The 22984-nt window shown below is 29.5% G+C and overlaps 1 protein-coding gene across 10 annotated transcripts in view; it reads right to left on the bottom strand.

Annotated features, from left to right (window-relative positions):
- Positions 1–1720: 1720 nt before the first annotated feature.
- Positions 1721–22984, bottom strand: part of LOC139487022 (adenosylhomocysteinase-like 1) — a 75760-nt gene continuing 54496 nt past the window's right edge. For all 10 annotated transcript variants that reach the window (XM_071272065.1, XM_071272046.1, XM_071272051.1 and 7 more), the window contains 14 exons: positions 22434–22534; positions 19010–19081; positions 14488–14613; positions 13700–13876; positions 13070–13116; positions 12447–12510; positions 12146–12234; positions 11287–11357; positions 10859–10953; positions 10267–10365; positions 9762–9830; positions 7817–7895; positions 7065–7185; positions 1721–5212 (listed from right to left, as the gene is read on the bottom strand). In XM_071272065.1, coding sequence (XP_071128166.1) covers positions 5206–5212; positions 7065–7185; positions 7817–7895; positions 9762–9830; positions 10267–10365; positions 10859–10953; positions 11287–11357; positions 12146–12234; positions 12447–12510; positions 13070–13116; positions 13700–13876; positions 14488–14613; positions 19010–19081; positions 22434–22534 — 1217 coding nt within the window. In that variant the 3' untranslated portion in view covers positions 1721–5205. The remainder of the gene's footprint in view (positions 5213–7064; positions 7186–7816; positions 7896–9761; positions 9831–10266; positions 10366–10858; positions 10954–11286; positions 11358–12145; positions 12235–12446; positions 12511–13069; positions 13117–13699; positions 13877–14487; positions 14614–19009; positions 19082–22433; positions 22535–22984) is intronic.

Below are 22984 nucleotides of genomic sequence, written 5' to 3'. Positions count from 1 at the left end.
CAGAGAAGCTGTGAAGGGAGCTATAAAAGAGAGCAAAAGATACCAGAGGGATATTCAAAAGTATAAATCGAAAAAATAAACTGAAACTCAATGACTAAAAACGGAGTAGACCAACAGACAAACATTAGTACACAAAACACAACTTAGAAAAATAAAGAATACAAACCCCTACAAAACTGGGGGAGTAGATCTCAGATGCTCCAGAAGGTTAGCGGATCCGGCGCAAATGTAAGACACATTGTGTTGTTCATGTATAAGTGTATTGAATTAAAAAAATTACTGAAATATGATAAAGATAGAGTGATATAGGTATACCATGAGTGGGGGCTTAAAAGTACTATGTGCTATCATAAAACATTTCTCCATTGGTGAAGTTTTCATGGCCCCATAAATTTAGGTCACGACTATATAGCGTTACCCTTGTCCATCATTCCAGTGAACAGTTATACTGACTTTTTTTTATTAAGTGCCTTCACATATTGATCTGAATTTTAGTATGTGAGACTATTATAAGGCCAACTAAAATTAATTAGTAGATTTTCATCCAAATTTTTGAAAAAAATGGGGTGGGTGGGAGGATTTTATTTTTTAAATTTATTTCATATGAAACCCTTTTGTGACGAGTTCTTCATATATGCAAGTGTAATGATAAGCTGATATCCTGTATACACAAGTATAAGGAATCTTACATAATTTTTCAAATCCTTAAGTAAATACTATCTAATTGCGGCTTTAAAAACTAAACAACAAAAACGTGTGAGAAATGCTGTCTTCAGTTGGACTACCTTCACTAAATGTATTAGGGTTTCAAAACGATGGTTTGTATTCCATTAAAATGAAGCAAATGCATTGGTATGCAACACATTTATTATGAGTACAGAATAAAATGAAAACTCGAACAGTGTTGAAATAATTGGGTTGGTACTTATGCAAGATGAAAATATAATTACCATGTAAAACTTGAACTTAATAATAAAAAAAAAGTTGTTGTTTAATGGCTCTTTTATGTGTATTGGGACATTTGCTGTTTTTCAACATAAAAATAAAATGCATATGTTAGTCGACTTTTTAAATTCAAAATACGGTCATAAATCTAACAAGTTTGTGCTTGTGTTTCAATATCTTTAATCCAGTCATGTTTTCTGTATCAATGGTTTCTACAAATCTTGCGCTTTGGATATCATTCACGGTTTATTAAATTTCCTGACACAAAGCCATTGCATAAATAAAAAAATCCGCAGTTTTCTAATCACAGAAATTTGTGACATACCGTGATTTGCGGTCTTGGAAACAGAGTGTTTCTCGTAACACAAATATTTCATGTCATTCTCGTAATCAATCTTTACTCTCGGAAGATGATGTTGTCATCATAGAGCAGCAGAATATGTCGACTTAATTATTTTGGTTAGATTTACTCGAGGTACAAAACCGAAATTTGAAACAGGAAACTTGGAATGAAACGAAATTTTAACGGTTACCGGTAACGGAAATGAACAAAAATTCGGAAATCGTAAATTTTTTGAAATATAAAAAAAATTCGGGGCGGGCCGATTTCATAGTAATGCATTTCAGATCAAGTTTACGTTTGTATCAACACCACTGAATTTTGCAGATATAACAGGATTTGGACCTCTTTTAACATTCGTGTTATTTTGACACATCTAGTTTTATACAATATTCTTTATGAGTTAAGTGCAATGACACAAACAAATCACTCCAATCATTAATAAACTGCTTTTATTTCTAACAATTTCTGACTTATAACATAATGGACTCTAGAGTAACAGCTTTGTTACCATGGTAATTACACTAAATCATTTGAAATCTCTTATTCTAACTAACAATCAATTAAACACTGACCTTTCATGAATTTGTCTTTATATAATAATACATTTATTCTATATAAAGTGACATGTAATATAAACATTGACTGTTGTAATGTGACTATGTGTAATTTCATATCCATATGTAGTTCAACAAATAACAAATTTTAATTAATTTTTTTGCTTTTTTTAAATAGCTTTTATCTTATCATAAAAGTTGTGGCAACATAGAAACTGCACTGCTAAAAAAGTATAGTGTACAGAATTATAGAAATGTTTACTCTCAAATTTAATAAAGAAAGTTTTGATGTCTGCTGAATTTAAAAGGGGTCTCGAAAAACATGAATCACTAAATTTGACTAATAAATATGCAAATGTATGTATTATTCACCGCTCTTTTCTAACTAAGAAATAAATAAAACTTTTTTGGCACTGGAATGTAACCATAATGCAGTGCAGTTTAAATGGAGTAATTAAGGGGGAGATAATACTATTTACAACTGTCCCTGAATGCTAAGACTATATGAAAACCACTGCATAGTAACTTATGGTATTTGATAATGAACAATTTTGAAAATTTAGCAAAATAATTTAAGACTAGAATTTTTTATCCAGATTTTCATATATATTTGTATGAAAATCAATATTTATATTACCACTGAATATTAAAACATTAAGCTTATGAACTTAGAGAAGCTTTCAAGAGGGTATCCTATGAAAAAGCCCAAAACTGTTACTTAAAACTCCTTTCTAAGGAAATGTGTAAAATTAAATGTGCAATACAATATTTAAAACGCATATCACAGAAACTGAATTACATTTTATCATACATTATAAATCTATTATCTTCTTTCCATTATGACCTTTATATTACCAAAACCAGTTACACACCACCATATTGATATCCTTAGACAATACAGAAAATTCAGCTACAATTGCATGCAAGACGGAAATTAATTAACTCTTGGCTATTAATGTTTTAAGTTTGTCCATCCATTTTGTTAACTTCCTGACTCCACTTGATTACACATTTTTTTATCATCATTTAAGACTATTTCTTGAACACAATTTTGTAATTTCACAAAACATATTGGCAATATGGAAATTCATACCAATAAATTATTGTTCGTCTTGCAATGGACCTGTAGCATTACTTTCTGTTTTGTCACATATTTTTCTAAATCAAATTTCTTTTTCCAAATTTTTTTCTTTCAATTTAGTCTTTTTTTAAATGAAGATACTTCATATAATTTATTACGAGTACATTACACACGATTCCCTTGTTTTTGGCCATTATTCCTTTTTCACCACCCTTAAAAATTTTACTAATTTATGTTTACTTATAAATATTTCATCTGGTTCATGAATACTTTTGATTTACCACAGATATTTATGTGCATAAAGTGACACAGGAATAATGACCTGAAAATTATTTATTCAAGGTAAAAAAGTAGCTCTAGTTTATTATTATTATATTTTCATATTCATCCGAAATATGTTTATATTTTGCATTTTGAACAATGCACATGTCATCTTAGAAAGTGCTTTTTAGTGTGATTGATACCTACTGTAAATTTTCTAATGCCTTCTTAAAACAGTTGTTTTGCGGGGTTTATTCAAATGGAAAAAATCCTCAAAAACATTTTTTTTAACCTCATAATTGCATTTCTCTTTTAAAAGGAAATATCATCAAACAATAATTAATATTTTATATACAAACTAATGCAAAGGCTAAGTATGTCTAGATCTGATTTTTTTTCTTTACCTTTTGTTATATGAAGTGTTATTCAATTAAAATCAAAATCAATTAAAATCAAATAAAACTAAAATATATTCCTTCTGTTTATACATTACATTTGAGTATATACAGATATGTAACTAAATAAATCACAGAAAATTATGAAAATTAAAATAAAAAAAAAGGAAATTTATACATACATTTGTGACTTATTCTTAATCAAATGCATCTTATTTTTCAATAAAAGAACAATCAGGAGATGTTATTAGTTACATCTCCAGTCAGTTTGAAAAAAATCTGAGATTCAAAAGAATGAACAAAAGTGTAAACTACATTATATACATATTAAAAAAGAAGTGAAAGGAATGGAAACAAAATTTCATACAGTGACTATTCACAAACAATTCACACGAAATTCAACTCTAGATTTTTTGTTTATTCAAAGTTGAAATAACTACAAGGATAGTTCTATAAATGATATCAGGATTTTTTTTCCTTCCAATTCTTTTTTTTTTTTTTTTTTATTATTTACCTCTTTGAAATGAATTGATGCAAGAAGAATGTAAGTGTTTGATTCAATAATCCAATAAACAAGAATCACTGTTACATTGGAAGTGACACACAAGACTTTTGTTTAGAAAAGCTTAAGTAGAGTTGAAACTGGCCATTATGAATTTTAATTCAACAATATCAGAATGAAGTTTCCAGATTTTATAGGCTCATGTTTTAAAAAAATAAGTTATTTCATACATATTTTGTTATTTGTATCAGGATTTCATTATTGCACACATAAACCATAACCTATAAATCTTTGGTATACTTCAAATGATTTCAGTAAGTTATATGAACTCAATTCTTCAAACTGTAATAATGAAATCCTATGTGCATTGTTACCAGATTTTCAAACTATCTTTATATGAAAATATGAAAAACAAAAACTATCATTTAGTTGCTTAATTGTTATAAAAAGACAGTAACATCTGACAGATTATAAGTTTGTCTATATATCTTGATAGTATATGAACAATATACTTTTATACTTTTATTAATCACTGTTTAAACATACTATCACAGTTTCTTTCAGAATATAATTTAAAAACATGCAGGCACATAAGAAATAGTCCAAAATATGACATCATTTGCATTTCTTACTTAATTGTTTAGTTGGGAATTCAAAATAGGACAACTGAATATTCTACCCTATGTGATACTTTCAGGATAATTGAAACTCTACTTTTTCTTTTTTTTTCCATATTTAAATCAATATGCATGTAGCACACCAATCAAAACTATTATAAAACAAAAATGGGTCTTTGTGATTGTTTTTGCAATACATATTTTTGTTAATTTTGTTAATTTAAGCTTGCTAAAAGTTGTTTGTATTTCTTTTGTGAAATGAAATGGAATATACAAAGGTAACTACATGCAAAAAAATTAAAAAACAAACGAGCTTCCTTACCGAAAAAAAAACCCCAACTTTATATTGAAAAAAAAATATGCTTTGTCATTAATCAAATCATGTTCTGTTCAATTCAAAGAAAAAATGCAGGAAAAAGAAAACTGTCACATGATCAAATCACATGATATGTTTAATGTCGTGGCATGTTGTGGAATGGTGGGTAATCTCCAACGATTCTGTTCTCCTTAATATCTGAAAATAAAAAATATGAAACTCGTCAAATACTGTTTATTAAATATGAATAATAATTAAAATACCTGAAATGCAATATAAAAGTTTGGCAATTTTTTGGTTGTACTTGATGTATGATTTTATAGTTTAAGGCGCTGTAGAAAAAATACTCGATCATTAGACTCACTATGGTTACATATTGCATCCAATAAGTTCATGAGACAGTCAAGAATAGTAAATTATTCCCGTAAAATTTTACATATGGCCAAGTTTTCAGACTTTTTATTCAAACTATTTCCTTACACTGCTAATTTGTCAAAAGATAAAACATATCAAACATTTCAGGTCCATCTCTTAAGACTTTTGTTTATGAAGTTTCTTTATCTACCAATACTTATTTCTTTGTATTACTTTACACACAATGCATATATGGATGGAAGGGTTATCAACAACACCACACACAGCATTTTTTAATAAATAAAACCAAAAAATACACACAAATATATATATATGATGGAAAAAACCACTGATTGATTTATTATTGTAACAAAAGTTTATATAAATTAGGTTTATTAACATTGTGATGTCATGAGTTTAGACAATGCCACATGTTAATCACATAAACTAGCTGGCCGAACCTTTGGATTTACAGTTACATAAATGCTGATGGTCATTGCATTCTGGACACGAAATCGTTCTGTCAAATTAAAATAAACAATCATACTTTGTGGAGAACTTGGATATCAGTTTTATTGTAATTACTCAAACTTTGAAGAAAGATGAATGGCCTAATTTTTTTTTTTTTTTAACAAAAACTGCTTTCTCAAATAAAAAAAATAATTAAAAGAAAAAGAGTAGGACTGCACCTAAGGTTTCAATAGGTTATAAACTGTACAAGTCAGGCACATTTATGAGTAGAATAAAATAAATATGTAAATATCTTTCTAACATTTGGACGTAAAGGAAAAAAAATATTTGAATCAGACTTTTCATTGCATTATGAGAGAGATAACTGAAATGTTTTAAAATCAATCAGTGGTTTTAAAGTTAACTAAATGCCAACATATCTCAAACCAATTAAGATATTAGTTTACTTCAGGATGAATCATGAAACGTTTTGTGTGATTGTTTATGTGAATACTGTAAATTCAAAAACTATTTCAAGGTTTTTATTACTATGTACTTCAAGTCTGAAATCCCACACTAGTATGCAGCTTTTCGTGCAATTGCAATAATTTTTCACACATTTTAGTCTGTAATGTCGACATAGTAATAATAAATGGCAACAATAATTTCTGAATTTACAGTATTTTAATACTCTCTTTGCCTAAAATAACATTAGGCTTTTAGATATAAATTTTGCATTTTACCAAATTTTGAAATATGGTAAAAACAAAGATTGACCAAAACATACAGATATCCCTATTTCATAAATGTTCACTTTACAAACCTACAAAGTGGCAGATTTCCCTCAGAGGATTATTTTCCAAATGAGATTAGGCACATTCTTTTTCATATTTATTTTTAATTTTTGTTTATCCAATTAACAAACAAATGGATCCATTTATCCTAAATAATTGTATAAGCTTAAATTGGAGATCCTTTTAGCTAATACTCTTAAACTTCGGTAATTTTATCTAGTTCAGGGGAATTGTATAAGATTGGCAATAACTTATCAGCAAAATATATCATTTCTAAAATATATCATTTCTAACATCTTGAAAGTAAAAGAAAAAAGAAAAAAAACACAACTTTTTTGGGGAAAAGATCTACATCAGGCAAAAATAATACAAAAACAAGGTTATTATTCATGCTAATATGAATTCAGTGAACAATCCTATATTCCCTTTCAATAACACATTTATTCACTTACCTATAATAATTTGGCTTGAAGGGTCCTGTTTTATTTAATCCTAAGTATTTAGCTTGTTCATCTGATAGTTCTGTCAAATGTGCATCAAAGTTTGGTAAATGTAAACTGGCTACATATTCATCTGAAAAACATATAAAATATACCGTTAGGACAATCATCATGTAAGATGAAAATCAATTTATCTCCCCTTGTATGCAATTAGTTATTTTCTGTTATGGCTAATTCAGTAATGAGTGTAACAACGGGGGTTTCCAAGTACCTGCTATTGTAGTCTGTAGTTGACTTTCAATAATTTGAATTCTTGTATGTTACATATTAGGCAACATATTGGAATCATCAGATATTCCATTTCTTAAGTATTAAATTGATAATGAAATCAAATTTGCCTTTCACAATTAAGAAATGTTTTTATATATATGCATGTTGGCTTTTGTTTTTGTTGCAGTTAGGTGTTTCTGTACTATTGTTCCATATTTTCCTCTTATAGTTGATGAGTTTCTCTCGGTTTTAGTTTGTAACCTGGATTTGTTTTTTCTTAATTAATTTATAATTTGGACAGCGGTATACAACTTTGCTAGCCAAGGATTATGTTCCACTTACCTCCTCTCCACCCTTAGCGGATTCACATAGAATTTCAGAGACACATTATAAAGATTTCTATAGGTTGCAGTTGTAACTGGCTGCATCCAATCAAAAAGCACAAATGTTAGATATATTGGTACTTTTACAAAACAAAGTTGTGCCTTACATACCCATTTTCTTTGGTAAGAGGTAGACATCTTGTTTATATCTGCCTGGAGGTGCATTGTATAGTTCTATCAATGCTAATGCCTAAAATGATAAAAACATATATAATATAACTTGCCAAAAATCTAGTACTAATTACAATCATTATCATTCATCTTTACTTGTAATGTACTCATTTGTGGGGATTCATTGGTTGAAGTGAAATGTTCAGCAAAATTCAATTTTTCATCAGTTTGTATGCAAAATTGTTAAAATAATCAAATAAGTTATCCTAAAAAAACAAAGAACTTACATAAAAATTGAATAACAGAAATATGTATCATCCTTCTTTTTTATGTTCTATAATGTTACTTTTTAAACCATTCAATTCAGGCAATATTAGTGAAGTACGAAATGTATAAATCTTAGTGGCTAATCATTAGCGTTCAAATGTATATATATATATATATATATAAAGTCTCTGAATGATTGTATAATAAAAACTATAACACAAATTCCCATACGTTTCGGCCATTACGGTCTTCTTCATTGGAAGAAATTACAACATTGAAACAACAATTACATTGCTTTGATACATTACGTTATAATAACTTTTATGACGTTCATTTGCCGCGTTTTTCGCTTTTTTAATATAAATATTTTTATTATCTTATCGTTCATACATTGTGTTGAGTCCTTCAGGTTCTTAAGTTTTTAATTTTTTTATCCAAAAGGCTTCTTTAGTTTTTCTGTAAGTTTCTGTCCCAAATACTCTTTCTATGGCGGTAACTTTTAAATTTGTCATTGAATGATTCTTCTGAATGAAATGGTTGGCTACTGGATCTTCTTTTTCTTTGTTCGTATTTTTGAAAAGTTCAATAGTATTCGTTGATATAGTGTATCACCCGTTTGTCCTACATATATAACTTTTTCACATTTTGTACAATTAATTGCATATACCACACCTATGGTTTTACAATTTATTTGTCCTTGAATGGTATATTCTTTGCCGGTGTTGTCACAAAATACCTTGGTTTCATTTATATGTGAGCATAATGCACAATGTTTACCACATGGTCCACATCCATTAGTTTGTTTATAAAATAGTAAATTATGCTTTTTGTGCACTAAGATGTCTTTTAAGTTGTTATCACGTTTAAATGCCACGATAGGCGGATCGGGGAATATTTTCTTCAGTCTTTCGGATTGATGGAGAATTTTAAGATTTTTTCTAAGAATTGAATGTACATTTGGAAGCGCTTTGGAAAAAGTAATAACTAAGGGTACCCTGTTGTTAGTGCACAAAAAGCATAATTTACTATTTTATAAACAAACTAATGGATGTGGACCATGTGGTAAACATTGTGCATTATGCTCACATATAAATGAAACCAAGGTATTTTGTGACAACACCGGCAAAGAATATACCATTCAGGGACAAATAAATTGTAAATCCGTAGGCGTGGTATATGAAATTAATTGTACAAAATGTGAAAAAGTTATATATGTAGGACAAACGGGTGATACACTATATCAACAAATGCTATTGAACTTTTCAAAAATACGAACAAAGAAAACAGAAGATCCAGTAGCCAACCATTTCATTCAGAAGAATCATTCAATGACAAATTTAAAAGTTACCGCCATAGAAAGAGTATTTGGGACAGAAACTTACAGAAAAACTAAAGAAGCCTTTTGGATAAAAAAATTAAAAACTTTAGAACCTGAAGGACTCAACACAATGTATGAACGATAAGATAATAAAAATATTTATATTAAAAAAGCGAAAAACGCGGCAAATGAACGTCATAAAAGTTATTATAACGTAATGTATCCAAGCAATGTAATTGTTGTTTCAATGTTGTAATTTATTCCAATGAAGAAGGCCGTAAAGGCCGAAACGTATGGGAATTTGTGTTATAGATTTTATTATATATATATACAGTGGTAAAACCAATTTTCAATATTTACCTGAGTAGCAGCTGTGATGGAGACAACAAATGAAGGTACACTGGAACAACTCAAATTTACTAGACGACCCTGAAATATTTAGATAGTAAATAATAGAGGCATTTGCTACAATAAATATTTCTCAAATTGTATTTATATTCTCTACTTTTAAAGCATGATTTTTAAAGTTGATTAGCTACAGGTTTTTTTGGGGGGAATTAATCATGATCATAAAACTTAACTCTTAACAATTTATAAATGACAAACAGTATTGATTGTTTTCTGCTCTTTGGTTCGGTTATTGTGTCTTTGACTAATTCCCACAATTTCCATTCTCTATTCTATTTTATAGTATAAAATGGATGTTAAAGCATATTGCAATTGTTGTACTATGATATCCTGCACATGACAATAAATTAAATGTATTTAACTCAATTTTCAATCATAAACATATAATAAATATTGGTTGAGAAAAGACTGTAGGATGTCAGATACACAGTGCTTTTGTATAAACAATTTTTTTTACCTCTGCTAATAATATAATACGTTTGCCGTCTGGCCAAATGATATGGTGAACTTGAGATCTAACTTGTTCCCATGTGAGATCTGGGGTCCGTAAACTACCCTGAAACATAATCATGTGAGAGTTATTGTCTGGAACTTTGATGAATAAACAATCAATTTTAGGAAAGGAATTTTATTTGTTCAGTAAGAAGTTTGAGATTCATAAATTCTATAATATGCAGTACCTTTTCCAAGTATGAGATATAAGATTCATAATCATCTAAATAATCAATATGATATCTACAAAAAGAAAATGTGCAAGTCTGTTTGTGTTACATTAGTCAATAAAAAAACTACTCTACAGGGTCCATTATATGTATGTTGTATGCTGCAATCAATAGTTAAATATTCAAGCCAAGACAAAATACATTTCTGATAAGTCTCCACCCAAAAACTACAATACCATCATTCAATTTTCTTTTCCATACGTAGTATAAAACTTACTCAAGAATGTGTTTTGGAGTAGAATCCCAAATTACATATTAAACAATCAAAGCACCCCTATTTGTTAACTATGTGGGTAGAACAAATGTCCAACATATCCCTATACTTACAACATCTATTTCTGTGTTGGAGTGCCCCATATTGCATACAATACAACCAGTCTTCAGTCTGTCCATATGGGATCTGGTCACTACATTCTTATTACCTGAAAAAATACAATCATCCCTTTTTGCAATGAAAGGGTACAAAATATCCCAAATATTTGTATATGATTGTTTAAGCTACTCTTTTTCAACTAACTTTTGGTTATGTAGAACTTCATGTTTATATATGTATCTTGAGTTCCATTTATAAAGAATAAAATCTGAAATGCACAATGTTCATCTAAAATTAAGAACTTTTACTTTAACATTTAAGTCAACAAGTTGAAGATGTTGTAACAATTGTTTGCTCTAACTGTTTGAGTAACTCTGATATCATTGCTGATAAATAAAACAATATATAAACAAGCCAATTTAACAATCAAGCACATATTTACCTGAACATGTTATTAAAATATCTATACTCTTTATGGCCTCCTCAAGTCGGACAACTCTAAAACCATCCATGCTATAAAAAAAATAAGACAAAAATTACAATATATAGATATCTCAATGCATGAGTACACAAAAACACAACTTTCTTATGAAGAATCTCTTTCAAAACTGTAAAATTGTGTTCACCATTATACAAGGTAAGGATTCTTTTTTTTTTAAATATCTTTAAAGTAATTGAAAATAATACGCGGCATTAGTTTTTGTTAGACACCAGGTTCATAATTAAATACTGAAACATGAACCAATCCAGATGTTGAATAAAGAAAATGTTATAGATGATTATAAAAAATAAATAGGGAATGTGTCACAGATGATGCCCCAGCTTGAATAAAACATTACAAAGGGACGTAACTCAAGAACTGTAAAAGTGGGGCTACCCAAATTTGTACTTGATCTGAGTTTTGTAGTAATAAGCATTGTTTATAAGTTTCATAACCTTTAGTGAAGGCAAACTTTAGTTAGAGAACAGAAGAAAAACAATGAAGTTTATTTTTCCATTTGTGAAGTGGCACAACTCTAGAATAGTAAGCATGACATCACAAAAATTCCAATTTGATCTGTATTTTGTGGGAATAAGCATTGTGTATAAGTTTGGTTGAGGCAAACTAAAGTTAGAGAACATTAACAAATTTTGGGATGTACAGACAAACAGAACGACAAGGGTAAAACTACCCTTTGTATATTTTGTCTTAAAATTAGAAACATCTTTCTATAAGTTTGTTTGAAAACACAGGTATTTCAAATCATTTCATTTATTATTGTTTATGTTATTTTCTGAAAATAACTATATACAGTACTTACCAAGCTTGTAGAGCACATATAGGATCAATTTCTGTAACCATTACACTACATCCTAAACCTTTCAATGCTGCAGAACAACCTTTTCCTACCTAATAAATAGAGAAAAATATAAACATAACAATGATTCCAATAAAATCATCAGGGAATTATAATGTTCAAGATATTTTTCATATTTCTTATAATTTACAGCTCTATAAAAGGCCAGAAGATGTTGACAATTATTTTTAGTCAGTTAACAAGATTATTTCTCTCAATGATGCTGTTTCTTGCTTTTCATGGATGCTTCTTTTCTAAATCTTACCTCACCATATCCACATATAAGGATCTGTTTCCCACCAAACATAACATCAGTAGTTCTCTTTAATCTGTAATAAAAAAAAGATCTATGTAAATGAAAATAATACCAAACAGATTTCATGTTTAATAGTAATTTGCAAACATAAGAAATCACAAGAATACATTCATATTTTAATAGAATGAACTCAATACATGTATCCATCATTTCATATTCAACATTCAATGGGAATTTATTTGGCTTCGTTATCACCATTTTTGCTACCTGATTTACACGAAATGAAAAGAATTTTTTAGAGGGTCTCCAAAAAATTATTCCTATCAAGTTTGAAAATTGACCATTAGAATCGAGAATATCAGACACTCACTACCAAATGACAAAGTAGTTAGAAACTATATTCCACTCTGAAGCCTGAAATTCCTCAAACCACTACATAGAACCCCAACAATTATCAGGGGTGTTCTAATGTGATCCAGAAGGGTTGTTAACTTGGACAAATAGTTTATAGAAATGATGAGAATGTGATTATCTGTAATGAAATCTATATGACATCTTTGTGTGTTTAGCACCATTTGATCTGCAAGTTTACAAGTTTTTTGTACCATCTAATATTTTCATATTCTACTTACGCATCTAAAACTGACTCTCTACAACTGTACAGGTTATCAAACTTTGTCTGAAATAAAAATGTGAGGAAATATAATCTTTCATAGCAATACTATATATTGTTATTCTTATATGATTTGCATATTATAGATTAATTTATTGGATTGGTCCAGAGGGCTTAGGTAGTTGCTCTTGAAGTTATTTATTTTTGATAGATGAAGTTGCGGAACTACTTTTTGTTACCAATGTACACAAGATTGCCATGATGATAACACAACCCAGCTCGACGTTACAAGCATTTATTTTCACATCACGTTTGTCTTTAAACTTCATAAATTCAATAAAAGCCTAAATAACTTGCATTCTGCATTTATTAAATATATGCAAGTTAAACCACTAGTTGTTGTTGTCATTTAAATCTCTTATTACCTCCCCTTACTTCATTGTCAGATATGTCCAACACTTATTTCTAGTCCAATTGTGAGAATGGATGAATCAAAAGTAATTTATCCTTAACTATATGTGATAGTATCCTTCATATGTATTGTTTCTACCATTATTTGAAGTCTGCCTATGAGTTTCTTTAACCAATAATGGATTTGTCAAAACTCATTCTTTATAGAGCAAACACAACCAAAGTTATCTCCCCTTACCTTTGTAACAGAATCATTGACATTCATGGCTGGAACAGTTAATTTTCCTCCTTTTGAAAGCTGATATAACCTATGAACTCCTGTAACACTTTCCTCCACGATTCCTTTAATCATGTTAAACATGGCTGGATAACGTTTCAACATCAAATGTGTGGCATCTCCTCCATCATCCAAAATCTACAAAATATCAAATATACTATGATGTAAATATGGTTCCAAAAATGTGAAGGTTAAAGTTTGATGATCTTTATATGTTATCTAAGGAGCCACAAAGTTATTCAAATGATATGCCGGAACCATCTAAATTATGTATATTTCTTGAAACTATAAAGACTTGAACAATGCATAAGATAACAGAAAAGATCTACTAACTTTAAGCATATCAATTTCTCTCTAAAAATTCTGTATTTTAGTAAATGTATTCAAATTGTTATTATGGAAACAACTTTTAACAGCAATCCAGAATTTCTTACTAGCACTTTGTAATGAAAATTTTAGATTTTACTCAGTTTAACCCTGACTTTTTTTTTGGCTTTGAGCATGTTGCACAACCGATTTATTTGTGCAGCACTCTGTGGACTGTCCTTTAATCATTTTGTCATGATATTGTATGCATTTCATATAATTTGTGATTTTAGTTTGCCTTGATACATTCACCTTCTCTTTAAAAGATTTATATGATCGACTTTAACTAGACTTATCATCATATTGTAATAAATAAAATCTGTTGTATCACTGATTTAGTTTCTCTCAAATTTTTTTTGTTAACACTAATTTTATATTTTTACCATGTTAGGCTGCCATCCTTCACAGTTGATACACTTATCTATACACCACCAGAAATCTTCTTCTGATTCACCTTTCCAAGCAAAGATGGAATATCCTGCTTCTGCAAGGGCTGCAGCTACTTCATTCTAAAAATAGACATTAAATTCTATAACATCCAATCAAGTTACTGTAAATTTAAATTTAAATAGGTTTTATATTGAACACAGTTATATCCATCTTTGTTCTTTGTAAAGCAACATTTGATTTTCCCCGTTCTATATCTTTATTCTGGGCTTTTTGGGGTAATATTTGTTCAAAGTACAATAACTGTTTTCACTATTTTTTATCCTTAACTTACACATTCTAGATTGCAAAACAGTTTATATGTGGTGCAACTGTTTTTAAAGTAAAACTATATTGGTTTTAATAAGAACACCTTAAAACTAAGTGAAAGTAAGGCAGATAATAAAGAAATCTTATTGACAAATCTAAAACATAGAGTAATTACTAAAACAGGTATGGGTGCCTGAAGCCACCGTGTCAAACATGGGGAAGTTGTCCACCTTATGATTAACCTGCAGTCAGAATAATATTTCACTCAATTTTGATTTGTCAAAACATTTTCATCAATATTTGTCCATCAGAACTGTGACATTCATATATATACATTTTAAAATATAATCCTTTTCAATCTTCCATTTTCATTCAATCCAACATATCATATTCCTACAAACAAGTTGCTACTGAAAAGCTGAAAAAAGTTGATGAAAGAAATATTGACCTTGGATCACAGCCGTGATCTTTATCTAATCATAAAGACAGGTCACTAATGAAAATATTAGTCCATTGATTATATCTGACAGATCAGCTCTAACCCAATCATATAAAGAGTTATAACCTTGAGCGAAAAACCAGAAAATGAATTTCCTGTTTGGTGTTGCAAGTTAACAGCTATGTCAAAAATCTATACACATCATTGCTCAAGGGAAACAAATTGAGATATATTTTTAATGTAATATACATTTTTTTATCGTAATAGTTCTACTTGCTCGGCAAAATTTCAAAACAATTAAGTTTGTCCACAGAGAGTCCCATCATTTACATAATCTTCCTATCAATTTCCATGAGAACAGACATGGAATATATGGTAATGTGTTTTTGTCCTAAACTGAGTATTTTATTATAAACTTGTGGTAAAAATCAAACTTTTCTATGTCTCAGACAGTGATACCTAAAACTAACATAAATATATACTAAGAGAATTTCAAAATTTTGGCAAATAACTGAAAAAAGAAAAATCTTTATTGAAATTTCGTAATTGCCTGAATTTGGGTATAATATGATGTTTAAACTATTATTAAAAAACATCAATTCAGATGGAATATACTGACCAATATATTAAGGGTATACATGGATATCTAAATATTAAGAGAATATCAGGTAACTAGGAATTAGTGCTATGACTTGCTACAGCAATAAAATACAACAGAAGACTTCAAAAATAGATTCAACAACGAACAAAACAATTAAAAAATTAAAATATGTAAAAAGCTGACCCAGCAAAAAAAGTTTTTTTCTCTCATCATCTTCATATAGTTTATAAAATATTCAAGGAAATTTAATTTTATGATAGACTTTAAGTGTAGATATCTCCAAACATGTATCACCCCTATAAATGTTACACTAGTTCTTAAAAGAGTCAATTTATGGAAAGTTCTATATAAGTTTCAATAACAAATATCAAATTTTTATCACAGGTTTATAATTCAAGCAACAACAGATTGCAGTTGTATATCAAAAACAAAAGCGCCTGAATGGTATTTTGAAAAATACATCACAAGACTTTAATCTGGAAACAAAACTAAATGAGAAATTGCATAGAAAATTATTTTGATAACTTGTTACATGTAATATCCAATTTGTTTGAAAAATATCTAAATTAATTTTTCTTCAATAAGTGGCTATAGAGATGGGTAATTGATTACCAGGAGTAGCATTTATATCATTATAAGTGTTATTGATTGAATTTCTCATTATCAAATCTCAATGCTTTTACTCCATCTTTGAACATATTCAAATCTAATACAAAGTAAAACTACTAATCCTTCATTTTTTGCTTTTATATAAACATGACATACCACCTTTTAAATCTTCTATATTTACTTTGCTTTCATCGTAAAACTCAGCATCTTACTAATACAAAATCCAATTTTCTTTCATATGACTTACGAAAAAATCCAATTTCTTTGCAACATATAAAAATAAAAAGAGATTTAGTTAGCTTCAATCCAATTCATGTTTCAGCTCTACACTAATCATTTAGTGTCGTGTTGACTATTTGCGTGTCACTAACTTGACAGTAGCAGCGAAATAAGACAGATTGATTTTAAACTGGCTTAAAATGAGAATTGTTACATTGAAATAAAATAGAAGTTTTCCAAAAAAAAAACCTGTTTGGATTAATATTGAAGAATAAAAGGTTAACAATCATCATTACCGGTACATCAATTGTAAATTGGAAAATAAATGGAAAATACAGACATTGAATGGTTTAAAAACAATCTACAAGAGATCAAACTTGGGCTTAGGTGCTCAAGGACAAAATCTTTATATTCATCAATCAAAGGAAACTATTTTGATATAGAACATTATATAAATCGGTAGAAGCTTTTATAAGAACATTAAAAAAAAAAATGAAGCTCATTTTTTTCAAAAAAGAGAAAAGACTGGCAATGTTTAAATGAGGACTAATAGAAGAGAACAACAAAAATCAGCTGTGAATTTTGTCAATTTCAGGTCTGCTCAAAATTTGAGCAAGGTAACAGAAAACAATTTGATATAGAGTTTAAATAGCATGGCTTTTATACCTTCTGTTTCTTTAATATTATGATGAGCAGACAAATTAATCTTAAAGTTTATCTTTATACCAAGTAAAGCTCACCACAGCCAGCTAAATTTTTTAATTTTAATTTTAAATAGATTCAACCAGAAAAAATATATTGTGTGAAAATTGCACATATTCAGAACTCTTTTTTTTTACAATACTGATTTCACAACATCATACATAGAAATTCCTATACTAAGTCAGCTCTCACTTACTAAATGATCAGTTATTCTGAAATTGTGGTCGGCTAACACTTCATTTGTTGGACGATATTTTACAATACTAAATCAAGACTAATGATTTACCAAAGTGGCATTTATGAGTAAATCCCCTGGTGTATCATGGCTGATTACTGCAGAATGAATTGGTCTACACTCAGCAATTATATAAAGCTTCTGACAACAATTGCCGATAATAGCTGAGGAATCTCACCTTTACTATATAATATATTAGATTATACCTGGGAAATCTCTTCTGACTTATAGGGCTACAATAATGACTTCTCACTGAACTGATAAGGAGCATTCAATATTTATATAACATCTATCATCACTTTCTATAACAAAAAAATAGTAAAACAAAAGTTGAAAAAATATGGAAAAGTCCTTGTTTTATTAAGAAATAACTTCAGAAGTTCTCCTCTAAAACATATAAAATAGGGGATGAGTGGACCCATGAAAAACTGAATATTTCAAGAACATTTCTCAGAATTCTGAGTCTTTTCTGACACAGTTTAAGAATTTAAAGGACTATGGGTAATTTAATTCTTGGTACCCTAAAAACTGAAGTTACTATATGTCATGGCATTGGTTGAAGTTCTGTTGTTTGGGACTTTGATAGCCAACTGTACCATTTTGGTATACATTTTTGAAAATATTCAAATATAACAGTTTTCTCTTAGTCTTGTGGTAGATTTTTGGGGGAAAAAAATCAGCTTCCAATAATCTTTGAACTGAAAATATCTCAAGACCCCCCTACTCCTCTAATTTTCTTTAAACATTTATTATCCTTCCATTTTAAGTATCAATCTTGAAGTATCTTAATGATACCAAACCAAGACCGATACTTTCGCTATTCCGTATTCATACGTAAACCCACTAGAGAATCAAGGTTGATTAGTATTGAATGGATTTCTCTATACAAATTCCAATTATATAAAGCTTCTGACAACAATACAAATAGAAGCGGATGAATCTCTCCGTAAAGATACAGTATATTTGATTATGTACTGTAAATCTTTCTCCGTCTCTTAAACGGTTACAAATAATGACTTTCCATGTCATTACACAATAAACTTATAAGGAGCATTCATATTTATATGCCATACATCACCACTGTTTGTAGTAAATATGCCTTAATGAATCATTGTTCAAATTTTACTATGCATTTGTACTTTAAGAATATGGGGATGTGGTATGAGTGCATATGAGAAAACAGACAACCAAAGATTATTACTTAAATTTGAGAATATATTTAACCATCTAGTCCTCAGAAACTTTTGAGACGTTTTTATTACCGGTATATCTTAAGTTGCTGCAGGATTGAACTACCTCTCCCCCTCCAACCCCCCTTAAAAAAAAGCCAAACAACAAAAACAAAAAACATTCCAAATACCCGGTACTATTTTTAGCTTAAGAAGTGCTTTTCCTTTTACAAACCTGTGTAGAGTAGATGTTACATGCTGCCCATCTTACAGATGCTCCTAGTGCTGCCAATGTCTCTATAAGAACCTGCAAAACAAATGATACATTTCAATTCATAAATTATTTACAGAATAAACATTCCAGTTATGGAATCTTTTTCACTAATAAACCAAATCAAAAGTTAGTCAACATGGTCAAGGACTAATATCATTCTCACAATAATGTTTATAATCAGTAAACAAATGAGAGTAAGCCCACCAAAAACAACGGCTTATTCGATCCCCTGCTAACATTTTTATTGAAATCAGATCTAGTATCTTTTAAATCAAATCACTGTAAGACAAAATGTAGGTCAAAGTGATCTAGCTGAAGTATTTTCTGTCAACTTGAATTAGCCATCTTCAATTCACAAGAGGACTTTTGTATAAAAAGTTCGGTTGATTTTATAGGGAATCACTGTGGCATGATTGGAGTGGCCCCCTCTTAGGCAGTCAGACAGGGACCCCCTTATGAATATTTCTGGATATGCACTGACACTGATAGGTACAAGTACTGACTCCCACTCAGTAAATTTGTTTCAATATTTGTCATTCTATGCATTTTCTCTTCCCTTACATAAGCAACTACCTACTTATAAACATTACAGATCATTATCTTAATCATAATCATCACAACTTATTGACGATCAGTCATAGACAAGATATTAATTTGAAAGATCAATTCATGAGGCTTCATTTATAATTACATTTTCTCTTACATTAACTAGTAATTACAAAAGTTATTTTATATATATATAATTCTGTAAGCTTATCAGAGAACCACAAAATGTGCTTCCTGAAAAATTGATCAAATTACGAGATTTTATGAAGTTGAGTAACAACAAAAATGACGTCAAGACAACAAGTCAAAAGGACAAAGGACAGTTGAACCTAGAACAATGCTATAATAAGAAGCAATTATTTAAGTAACAGTTACTGCATTTAGAATCTAAACAAAACCAATAGTGGCATGTGCAGAAGGACAGATGTAAATAATTTCTCACCAACTTCAACTCAACATTTTCGAGCTTCAGACCAAGTATTAAATTATAAAGTCATGAAAATTTTACTGCAAGATTTTTTGTCAAAGGTCTTTTGTATGGAAGGAAATATAGACAGAATGATGGAAGGAGGCCAGCAGTTTCTATACCTACTTTCACAATGTTTCAGGATATTCTTTCATACTTGTCTCATTGGCAATTATACCACATGTCCTTTTTTTTTTATACATATTGGCATCAATGACAGATCTTTGGTATTATCACATCTTATCTAGACTCAAGGAGATATAGAACTTAACATATTGTGTACATTCTTGTCATTCAGCGAAAATATCTTTTTAACTCTATCATGAGTTCAAAACCTATTTTTGATTGTATAGTTGTAAGGTTGATGTATCAGTTAAAATGAACCCTAAACGTCCTTTTATTCAAATTTTGTGGACAAAACAAACAATTTTCAGATTTTTATAGGCATATATAATAAGGAGAAGTGGTATGATTGCCATTGAGACACCTATTAACTAGAAACAAGGAGGTAGATACTAATATATAGGTCACTGTACATATGTCCTTTAACAATGAGCAAAAGTCATACTACACAGTAAGCTATAAAAGACCCAAAAATGACAAATCTAATACAATTCCAAAGAGAAAACCTGAATAGCCTGATTTTTGTATAAAACATCAAAAGAAAAACAACAAAGATATGCAGCAAAACATAACAAACAGAGAATTACCTTGTTCCAAATTAAGGAGACAGATTTGTAAAAGCAAAATTGTTTGTTTCTGAATCCTTTATATTTATTTCATTTGTACTATATCGTTTAACAATGTTAAATGTTTATTTATCTAAGTAAATATTGTTTAAACTAAATTATTTGACTTAAGCTTATATATAATACATGAACTCTCTAGACTTGTGTTCAATGTTCTGTACTATTACAGAATCGTTGTATCCTAATATATTTACTGTGATGGGTTGTATTTGTATAACAAGTGACAGGAAAGAATGAAGCATGTAATTGCATATTTTGCGTAAGATGCATTTTGCTTTGTGTTAGATATTTCCACTATATCATTACGCAATTTTCTTGACTTTTTATCTGACAAACATATGATTAGCTCTCCTTTTTTAATAATAATAAGTCAGTACCAAAGAGCGATAATGACATAGTACACTAATTATTTTCAAGCAGAATTTTTCTCACCCAAAGCAATATTAAAGAATGTAAAAATCAATAACAATCTCAAAAATAGAAGCGTGTTTCATTTAATTCAGTTGCGCCAAAGTTTTCCGGCTGTTTAATCAACCTATCCTGACATAATTTTCCTATTTTCACATGCTAAGGGAGCTACCATTTGATTTTTAGGGGGGGGGGGGGGAGAGAGGGGGGGGGGCTAGGATGAAAAATTGTGTCCTGCCTTTTTTTTATAGTTGTAATCTCTGTCCTGCTTTTTTTATTTTTCAGTCTATTTGGTCCTGCCTTTTTTTTTAACTCAAAATCCTGTCCTGCCTTTTTTTTTTCTTCAAATTTCATCCTTAGTAAGCCCCCCAATAAAAATCAAAAGGTAGCTCCCTAAGATGTTTTTTTCAATACTTTCACAGACAACCTTATACTATGCAGTCAAATAACAACCATAAAATAGTTCCCCAGGAGATATTTGCTACTGTTTTAGATTGGTTTAAACCAGCATGCTGATGCTCTGTAAACTGTAAAAACATCCATCTGATTCAATCTAATGAATCTTTATAACCGTGGACAAAGAATAAATCATACCGTTTTTACAATTATTTACAGAAAAGGCCCTGAATTTTAGTTTGATCTATAAAATTGACAACAATTATGGAAAGCTGAGTTATTAATGTCAAGTTCAGTAATATATTCATAGAAGGAGAAAACAGAACATTCCCATTTCAAATGCTCATTGCGAATTCAGCAACATACTCATTGAATTGAGAAACAAACCATTCCAAACCTAATCTCTTTCAGAATTGCTATTGTTCAGTTTTTATTATGATAGTAAAAGGTCTAAAGTGGTTTGATTCCTTAATAAACCAAATGGAAATAGATTTAGTTCAAACTGAAAATAGTATGATTTTTAAGTTTGTGATGGTTTTTAGGCCAAGAGCAAATTTTTATCTGTCTTCAGTTGCATAAGTTGAAGCAATAAAGTAGGTATATGTAAATAAGTAGCGAATCAAAATGGTAGACTCAAAAGCAGAACCATCTTGATTTATCCAATAAATTAAGTTGGGGTACTTTTGTCTGCAAATAAGAATGTGAGACATTGTAATAAAATCGCAGTAAAACTGTCAGGACAAAGCTCTTATTGGTGTCTTTATCTGTTTGATAAATGATAATTAGCATAAACCTTATTACATAACCATTTACTACTTACAGCAGTCTGAGCTGTGATGTGAGTACAACCAATAATTTTTGCACCAGAAAGAGGCTTGTCAGCTTCTGCTCTTCTTCTTAATGCTATCACTCCAGGCATTTCTGAAAAAAAAATATAGATAGAAGAGCAAGTTAGCAACTATTTAAATAGGTCAGCACAGATGGTGCAGGAGTATTTTTCTATTAATTACTTATCATATTTTTTGGGGCATATGTCAACCATCGTAAGCCCTTTGCCATTCACCCAACTGAATATGATTAGCCTTGCATATGGTTCAGGTAACATTCACTGAAATGTTTTAAGGGATGAGCAATGGAGCAAATAAAAATCAATTTTGGTTTGAAAAAGTAATTTAAGTTGTGATCTCACAATGTTGCATTTCTTCAAAGGATATATAATTGATTAATGTACGATCTATAACTAAGAAATTGCCATTATGCTTTTCAAAATTAAGGTCAGCTAGCAAGAATAGTGAAAACTTCAACGCAAGAACATTTTTTTTTATTAAAACTACTACTACATGTACTAGTGCATACTACTTTCATTGTTAC

Source organism: Mytilus edulis, chromosome 1, assembly GCF_963676685.1.
Source record: "Mytilus edulis chromosome 1, xbMytEdul2.2, whole genome shotgun sequence".
Taxonomy (NCBI): domain Eukaryota; kingdom Metazoa; phylum Mollusca; class Bivalvia; order Mytilida; family Mytilidae; genus Mytilus; species Mytilus edulis.
The sequence above is the reverse complement of the archived record's forward strand: the minus strand, read 5'-3'. Positions and strand labels throughout refer to the sequence as shown.